The sequence below is a fragment of the Anopheles aquasalis genome, chromosome 3, assembly GCF_943734665.1.
Source record: "Anopheles aquasalis chromosome 3, idAnoAquaMG_Q_19, whole genome shotgun sequence".
NCBI lineage: Eukaryota > Metazoa > Arthropoda > Insecta > Diptera > Culicidae > Anopheles > Anopheles aquasalis.
In genome coordinates, this window is record NC_064878.1 from 22751596 (window position 1) to 22760367 (window position 8772).

An 8772-nucleotide genomic window follows, 5' to 3' on the forward strand; every position below is an offset into this window, starting at 1 on the left:
CGCGGTGCTGAGGTTAGTATGTCATCCTCGCTCCTCGATGAAGCACACCTGGTGTGAGGTCATGGGAGTGGTACGTGATGCAGTGCCGGAGGGTTGAGGACCGATTATTGGACCAGGCGCGACACTGAGTTGCATGGCGCTTAACATGAAGGTAACGTGTTTTGCACCAAAATGGAAAATGTCTACCTGATGTTCATGGTAAGATACAAGGCGGATAGAGAGGCGAAATGGTTGCAAACGGTGGTTATGGGTTCATGTTTCTGATTTACAACCATGCAACATACAACAATGCTCGAGCGCCTGGACTCGTGGGAAGCTAGAAGGTCATTTATGATTAAGAACAGGCGTGGTGGATGATACAAAAGTAAGCAATGTGCAGCCACTGAATGTGCATGCCACTGAATGAACATGAATGCGTCTATTCTATTTGAATAGAAAATGATAGCTTCTGAAATCATTTAAAACCATCAACAATGGTGGGTTAGCGTTGGCTACAGTTTGCAGAAACGATTCTTTTCTGTGATTGTGGCACTTCATTCCTTCCGCGTAGCACTTCATTTCGTTGGAGTCTACAATGTTGATGGCATTATTTACGCAGGTGTTTTGTTGCCCGTTTTGATTCCTTGCTCAACGGTGGAAGGTGAAGCGACTAATTGCTGACGGTACTTCATTCGCCCTGGGAGGATTAAAACTCACGAGAAGAGTGGCAAACGAGCCAGAGTCAATGGTGCAGAAGGAAGAAGAACGGTAAACAAGATAATCCGTTTGGCAAAGAATTGCTCTGGATTCGTTCTTTGCTACCTTTTTTGCCAACGGAAAGTAAATGCTTGATGCTTGTATTTGAATGTACTTCAGTTCGTGCACCTCTGGGACATTGTTTGATGACCGGTTACTAAGCGGTAGGGATACTTGTCTGGAGTGAAAAAATTGGTAGCACTTAGCTTCATGGGTTAAGCAAATGTCTCAACTGTGCTGTTCGAATTTACTTCCCAGAATTAAGTGAACTGTACAAATAAGTTAAATATGATACAATTTGTTTATAATTTTGCGTTTTGGTTGTGATCAAATGGTGATCAATGTCTTCCAATCATCTTAACTGCAGTAAACAGAACTTATTTGCTAAAAAAACGCATATAATTATTTCGACAGACGTGATCAGATAGTATTCAAAGATTGAAACGAAATTTTAAAATTCAGAATAGATGCCTAAGGACGTTAGGAATTTATGCAAATATTATCAGCCTCATGTTGCGTGCGTTCATCCCATATCACCACGATTCAGACAGATACTCATTGTTGCCTTTCGCCTTTAAAAGCGATTAAATTTGGAGGGCATCAATTGACATCGAGAACCAGTTAATCATTGCCGCCACCGGGCGACAATCAGATTACAAGCTTTGTCCGGTGGATTAAAGCCGGTCAGCCGTTCACCGCTCGAATGCGAACCGAACCGTGATGCATTAATCATGAATCACACACGATACGGTCGCGGCAGCACAAAAAAGAGGCCCCCTTCGATTCGTTTGCATAATGAAGTCCAGTGCCAGTACCAATGCCGGTACCACTGAGTTGCTTTAATTTTCCAATCACTCAACCAAATCGATTTAACCCCGGGACATTTGATCGCCACGCCGCGAGCTTCGTCCTTTGGGAGTGGCGGCTTTCAAGGATAATAAATATCGACGCGCTTGGCCCTCCGGTGCAACAGTTAAAATCAATCAATTAATTAATCAGTGTCGGTTTTCCTGGTACTTATTACGGGCTTTTGATTTCGCAATTTGTCACCGTGGGGCACTGTTTGCATGGCACACGGCTCCGGTACACATGATACTCCCTTCGGGCGAGTAGTCAGCACATGGGCATTGGCAGCTGTTTCAGGAGAGGGAAAAAACTGGATTTTTACCTGGATTGCCCCGGGTCACAATTTTACGCTGGTCAATCAGACAACTCGCGACTGACGTGGTAAAGAGTGGAAAGTGAGTAAAAAGGGGATCGAATATTTATGGCCAACGCGCCCATTGTGCACCATTCACGGGCCACGCTAGCTAGCAAACAAGTGATTAGTTTTCATTAACTTTGAATGGTAGCTGAAATTAAATTTAATTTACAAATTTAATTAGCCCCATTATGCTAGCTGGCGGTCTGGGTTGGTTCGATGAGCGGCAATGACCGCGTGGATCGTTTATCTTTCTGCGGTTTAAATTGCACACAATTCATGCCGTTAAGGATTCGTTATCAATCGTTCCCCCCGGGGGCTTATATGTGGCGTTCCGTTGCGTGGTTTTTCGTCCGCCAATGTCGCGCGCTTTTGCATACACAATTTGCTTTGTTTCATTCGATTCTGCACGGTATTCATTAGCGCACGGGGTGGTGTTGTGATTTGTTTGATTTGGAATTTAATTTATTTTTAATCAACCCACCCGATGATGTGCGTGAGTCTGTGTGTTTTATTCTAGACCGCCCGGTTCCCGTTAATCAACGACGAGGTGACTGTTTCGCTTCATTAATAGAACGCTTGGAACGGGGAACCAGGACCACTGGTGACAAGTGGTAGATGATGTTGTTGTAGCATCTATGAGGGGAATGCTATCGAGTGATTAGCTACAAGAGTGAAGTTCAATCGGTACCACAGATAAATGTGCGGTCACAGGTGCAAGCTCCTGAGAAGATTGACTTTCTGATTTAAATAATTCTTATCTACATAAGAGCGCAGAACTATTGCGCAGAACGTTGTCCTAGCGGAACGTCGATTGGCATTCACTTATTTAGCAGCGAATCGGACGCTCCTTTCAGCGAAAGCGAATGGAGGCAAGCTCAAGAAAGACTAACCTGTTGAGAACAGCCACAAAGGTATCTCAAAGCTAAGAATTTATTGATTAAGAATCTGCTACAGAACAGAACTACAGGGATTGTAACTACTCTTTAGATATTTATGCCTCTCAGTAACTTCCTCTCCTCAATACGTCTACACATTTTATTGTCTTAAGGGGTAAGAGTCGTAATGTTGCATCTTCGTTGGAATCCTTAGAGAAATTATTAATTCTACAAAATACTTACCAAGCGGTACACAGACTGTGCAAAGATGCAAAGATAGCCCACTCTACTCTCCACAGAAAAGTGTAGTAACCGATGAGTCTCCCGGGGGTCCAGACGATGATTACAAAGCATCTAAATGTTGCGGTTTGCATTCCCTTAACCCGAGAGATCGCTATCAAGGTATTAGAGTTGCATTGGCTGCAAAAGGCTCCTTGGGCACGTGAGCATCGGTGCTCGTAATCGAGCTGAAGCTTTGGACCTCTGCGCCGACCTGCCCAGAATGGACGACTGTTTGTCGGAAGTGGTACCTTGGCAAGTACTCGGTTTGCTCGGTCGTCCAGCCGGAGCCAGGAACCAGCGATGCATTCCGAAGGTGAGCTGTAATTTACGTTCGTTCGGTAGGAGAGTTATGTTTAGCTTAGTTGCTGGAGGTTTATGTGCCATGCATTTCCTTCCTGGGAGCCAAGCAGCCACGCGATGGTGAACACCTTTTGCGATGGTCTTGGAGCGGATACTCTCGCGGGTCACTAATCGCCAGAGTCACATCTGCAATCAGCGAGGAAGCAAATTACTCGTCGCCACCGCAAGCTTTTGGCAGTAATTTAGTAAAACTAACCCAGGGAAAGATTATACACTTTACGTGCTTTCGTTGAACCGAAGTCACACACTCGATACTTTGAAAATGTCTCTGAAAAGTGGTGCAAGTGAAGAAAATTGGGAGCTAAAGGTGTTTATGTGTGTTTGCTTCGCCCGGCCACGGAGCATTATGGAAATGACATGCAGAATTTCAATGAAATTCACTTCCGGCCGGACGGACCACCAGCGCTGCGGTGCAGACGAACGCCGTGCGTGATTCTGGCTAAATGGTCCGATGTTTTACAGCTCGATGGGCCTTTTATGTTGCAGTGAAAGGAATAAATTAAAACCGCTTTTGCATGTTGGCCCATTTCGGGCGTCGAAGTCCACCCAGAGAACGGTCAACCTATTGACCTGGCCGGCAGGTGAAATATCCGTCCGCGTGCTTCCTCTCTTTTTGTGTCACCCAAGAGGCATTGTAGAAAAGCTGAGCGTTGCTTACGTAGCCATGTTTGCATAAATTGTTTTCCACACTTCCTCGACTTCATGATGCGTTGCTGTCGCGCATTATTTTTGTCATGCGGACACGACCGCAAGTTCTTGTATGTGTGTGCGAGAGGGACTATTTAAGTGCAAGCAAGAAATTAATTCCTTTTGTGTGACTAATTGTAGTCTAATGGCCAGTGATTGTGGTAGAGGGTGTCACCAAGCAAAATCGTAAGGAACAGAGCTTACATTAAACTATTAAAAGAACGGATGTTAGATTTACTAATGTGTAGGTTTGGTGCTAGGTAATTACACGCGGTGAAACAAAATGTTTGCATTAATTGCAATATGGCAGAAATTTCTGAAAAATTCTTGTTGCATATGATAAAGTTATTAAACCGCGGCAAAGGAAAGGAAAATATGAAAAGAAGATGTTTCCTATAAGTTATGGAACATGGGACAGAACTTACGATGGCTAATTTGTTTTCAAAAGATATTTACGAGGTGAAAAGAAGTGCTAAACAATTTTCACATGATGAAGGTTGAATTTCTTATTACAAAATAATCATTGGATAACGACTATTACAAATCATCATTATTCGAGTTTTGAGACGCGTCCAGGAATGGGACCAAATGGAGGGATGAAAAACTGAGCTTTACGGCTTTAGAAGCATACAATACTTGAGCAGATCATATTATTACATTACAATTTTGATTCTCTTCAACAAAAAAAAAACCACTGGAACACTCGAAAACAATATCTGACTGCTTTATGGAATGTAACTGCATTGCAGAGCTTAACAATGCGAGTGCTTTCCAATAGCATCTATCGATTTACGCGTTCACTCTCCTTGAAACGTTACATGGCCAGTGGCTTCATGCAATCGACAAAGATTTTCATGTTCTCCGGGACCCCTCCGGTCATGCTCTGTCTCCTAAACGTTTCAACACGGCGCAACGGTCGCCCGGAGTGGTCGTGACAGTAGTGGGATTAATGAAATGAAAATCATTAAACCCATCTTGTAATTTATTGCCATTCGCCTTACTTGCCTTCTCGTTACTCACTCTCTTTCTCTTTTTCTTTCTCTTGAAAGGCTATCTCCACTCTTTATCAATTCGATGGAGCCTTTCCCGAACAGACATCCTTAAGTCGTTGAACATGTTTTAAAGATCGAGCCTTAACTAGCTTCAGTCTGGTGTCGATTGCATGCAGAGGAGAATCACCTTTTTTGTGTTTTACGGTAAACGAAATTGAACAAGAAACGATTCGGTACCGGAATCGTTAATAATCTAGAAAAGATTTTCCAAGATAAGTTACTAAGTATAAATATACGGCATAGCACTCTGGGGTCTTTAGACTGACACACTACATACGTATAGTTAGCGTATGTTGAATACAAGCAAAGAAAAGTAAAAAAAAATCTGCTACCATGCGCCTCCATTCGTTAACGCTCATTCGCTATAGAATATGTAGTAAGTGTTGCTACTATTACCTGACCAAGCATTTACCAAGATTGAACGTAAATTGTTGATTGCTTCTCTACTCTTCACATGAATGAATCTTCAATCCAATCTCGTTCAATTCCGTTGAACCAACGCAAACTGTGATCCGAATCATTGCAAAACCAGGCCCGAAAAATCACTCCCGGTTGCCGCATAGCGACACAGGTCATTCAACGATACCGCACGGTATAATTACTTAATCAAGAGATGATCATTTTTATCGCGATTCCATTTCCTTTCGCGGTGCACTCGCGCCACGGCACCAGAACTCTCTCATCCATCCATTATGCTGTGCTGTGCCGGCAGAGCCACCACAAAGAACATCCGACCACGCATTAAGCGCACCTCGTTCCAATTTACGACCACGGTACCTGCACGGTGAGGCCGATGAGAGTGCGGAATTGCAAGTGGAAATGACTTTAATAAGCGGAAGCGCCGGTTGCCTGCGCACTGCTGCTGCTGATGTGCTATGTGCTATGTTGCGGTTTTATGTTTGCTCCAAGCTTCCAGAAGCAGCCAGGCAAAAGCATCACTGGAAAGTGCCGTGTAATTAAGAGGGTCGCTACGCATTTGGTTATTACGTTGGAGAGCTTATGAAATAACTGCGGAAACTCATACCGATGCTACCGTATCGGGTTGACAGTATCATGAATGTCATGAAGTGGATGGAACGGATGTAAAGAGGGATTCTCTTTCAGAAATAAGTTAAATGGATTCAGAGTGCAAGCGGTGGTATTTTGATTAATAATAATGCGCACATCACATCTTCTTTCAATTTGTTTATGTTTTTTGTGTAAGAGCAAACCCCAGGTCCACAAGGCTGTACCAGGTCCACAAGGCTGTCGCAGAGAACTGGATAGAAAAGCATACGCATAGCATACAATAAGCACACGAAGACCGCAATAAGTCTGTAATAAGAAGCTTCCCGAAATGATACGTCGGTGCGTTTTGGTGCACAACATACAATAAAGATGCACGAGGTACTTGTGCTGATTAGATACCCTGCAAGTCTGTATAGATTAACGGTCTGTGGTGCCAGTGGTGTTCAGTGGGTTTTTCATGCAATCTCTCTTCAACATTGAACCTCACCTTAGCTCCGAGGACTTGGCCTATTTTTGCTGTTGTGCAAACGCACTGCACCACTACAGTAAACTTTCATGCGAAAAAAAAATAATGCGTCGAAAATAACGAGGAGGATAATGATGAACGGCAAGAGGCTGGAAATGCACAAGAAATGAAAAAAGCTACAGCAAACATGCAGCAAGAGGCAATAAGCAACTCAAGGTAAGTGGCTGCTACTGCAAACTGGCGTCCAATAATGGATAGCTGGCGGAACTGGTTCACTGCAAACAACCTATTGTGAGTGAACTGTGTTTTCCTAAGCTTAGCTCGATAGTGTTTTTGCAGGGGCTAAAGAGTTCCAAGCCAGCCGGACAGTCCAGTAAGAAAGCAAACAAACAAACAAACAAACAAACCCACAGAGCCAGTGGCAGAGTGTGAATTTCCATTTCGAGAGATTATCGCTCACCTAAGTCGCAGTAATGAGGTGAAGCTGACGTTCAATTAGTAGCGGACCGTCCATCCATCGGTAAAGTTGTTTGCCTTTCCTCGAAACGGAAAGAAAGGTGCTCAACCGAGAGCAAACAAAAGACGCTCATCACTTCTTGAGCCCGAGTGCCGGACCGGACCGGGAAAGGGGCCGAAGCGAAAGAAAAACATCTTCAACAACTGGACGCAGACGAAAAACAAACATTCCACTTCCAATCCGACCGTCGCGATGACCGATCTTTACCGCTCGCAATCTGGCCACCGATCCCAATCATCATTTCGCATCAATATCTACGCCTTAGCCTTAGTGGCCGGTGCCTTGGATTCGGGACATCTTTATCCGCACCGCAAAAGGATTCCTTCGCTGCTCGCCGGTGTATCACAACCAGAACCGGGACAAACACTCCTGAGACCCGGAAGGGTCTTTTGTGGCGAGATTCCTGTCGTGGATGCCCCGTGGAATGATGACTAGAAATGGCTGGAAAGGAGCAGTGTCGGTGAGAGGCGTAGAGGAAATCAATTTCAACGCTTAAGACCAGTTTTATTGGTTTGGTTGCCTCGGCTTAACGCCGACCTCGCCGCCGGTCGGCCACGCAGGTCTCGCACAGGATTTGCGAGCGAACCAAAAAGACCAGCACGAAACAAAACAGCAACAACGAGGTGACTGGCAAATGGGACATCATCGGTTTGGCGTTGCGTAAATGGCCTTAAGATAGCATCATCTTGGACGGGAAAATGGTCGCTTTTCGAAACGGAAAATGGGTTTGTTTGAGTTGGTGATCCGCATCTAACGTTCAGTGGGTAAAATGTTGGATGTTTTTTCTTTGTTTACATCCAGCATGTTTGATGGCTAGCGTTGGCCAGGGATTTAGGAGACTTTGCATCTTCATTTGATTCTTCTGAGGAAACGGTTGTACTTGAGACTCTTTGTGGACTGTTTGCACCCGGATCATTACCAGCACTGTTCGTTCGCTAACGAGATTAATGAAGCAGCTTACAACTAACGTTTGAGCTCAAAGATTCAAATTGTCACAAGGTTTAGGCACCAGATACTAAATTGAGCTTTTCCAAGCAATTAGCAGCGTGCTCCGAGTCTAGAAAAATATGGAAAGCATCGCGGCGATCATGTGTGGAAGCAATCGAAGCGTCGCTCACCGTTCTCTTCACCTACAGTGCAATTGTCGAGCGTATCCTCGCCGTAACCCAAGGGAATCGTCTCGTACACCTCGTCGAACACCGGAGTCGGTGTCATAAGGGAACTAAATGGCTGGCTGGCTGGCAGACGATTTTTTTTCCTTTTTGAACTGCAAAGTATATTGAGCGTTGGAAATGGAACTCACTCGGAGCCGTCGGGGTCCTCGTTCCAGGGCGATAGGTTTAAAATACATTCCAGATCCTGCCCGAGGTCGGTGTTATCTAATTTCAGGCGCACTCGTTTGCTCGTTGCCCTCGGTTGGTCTCCGCGGGGTTCGCAGAACTCGCAAGAATATCTCTCCACCTCTTCACCAGTCGTACCATTAGTGAATTACATTCAACGCTTACCATTGACTCACCGTCAGTTCTCGTCTTTGCCAGTTCACTTCAGTTTACTGGCTCCACGGAGCATCAACGCCAACCAACTAT

General features: G+C 44.7%; 1 protein-coding gene across 1 annotated transcript in view; it reads right to left on the minus strand.

Annotated features, from left to right (window-relative positions):
• LOC126574345 (protein IWS1 homolog A-like) overlaps window positions 1-8401 on the minus strand; it is a 29009-nt gene extending 20608 nt beyond the window's left edge. Inside the window, exon 1 of the mRNA XM_050234487.1 lies at window positions 8305-8401. Within this exon, the coding sequence (XP_050090444.1) occupies window positions 8305-8401 (97 nt within the window). The remainder of the gene's footprint in view (window positions 1-8304) is intronic.
• Window positions 8402-8772: the final 371 nt, after the last annotated feature.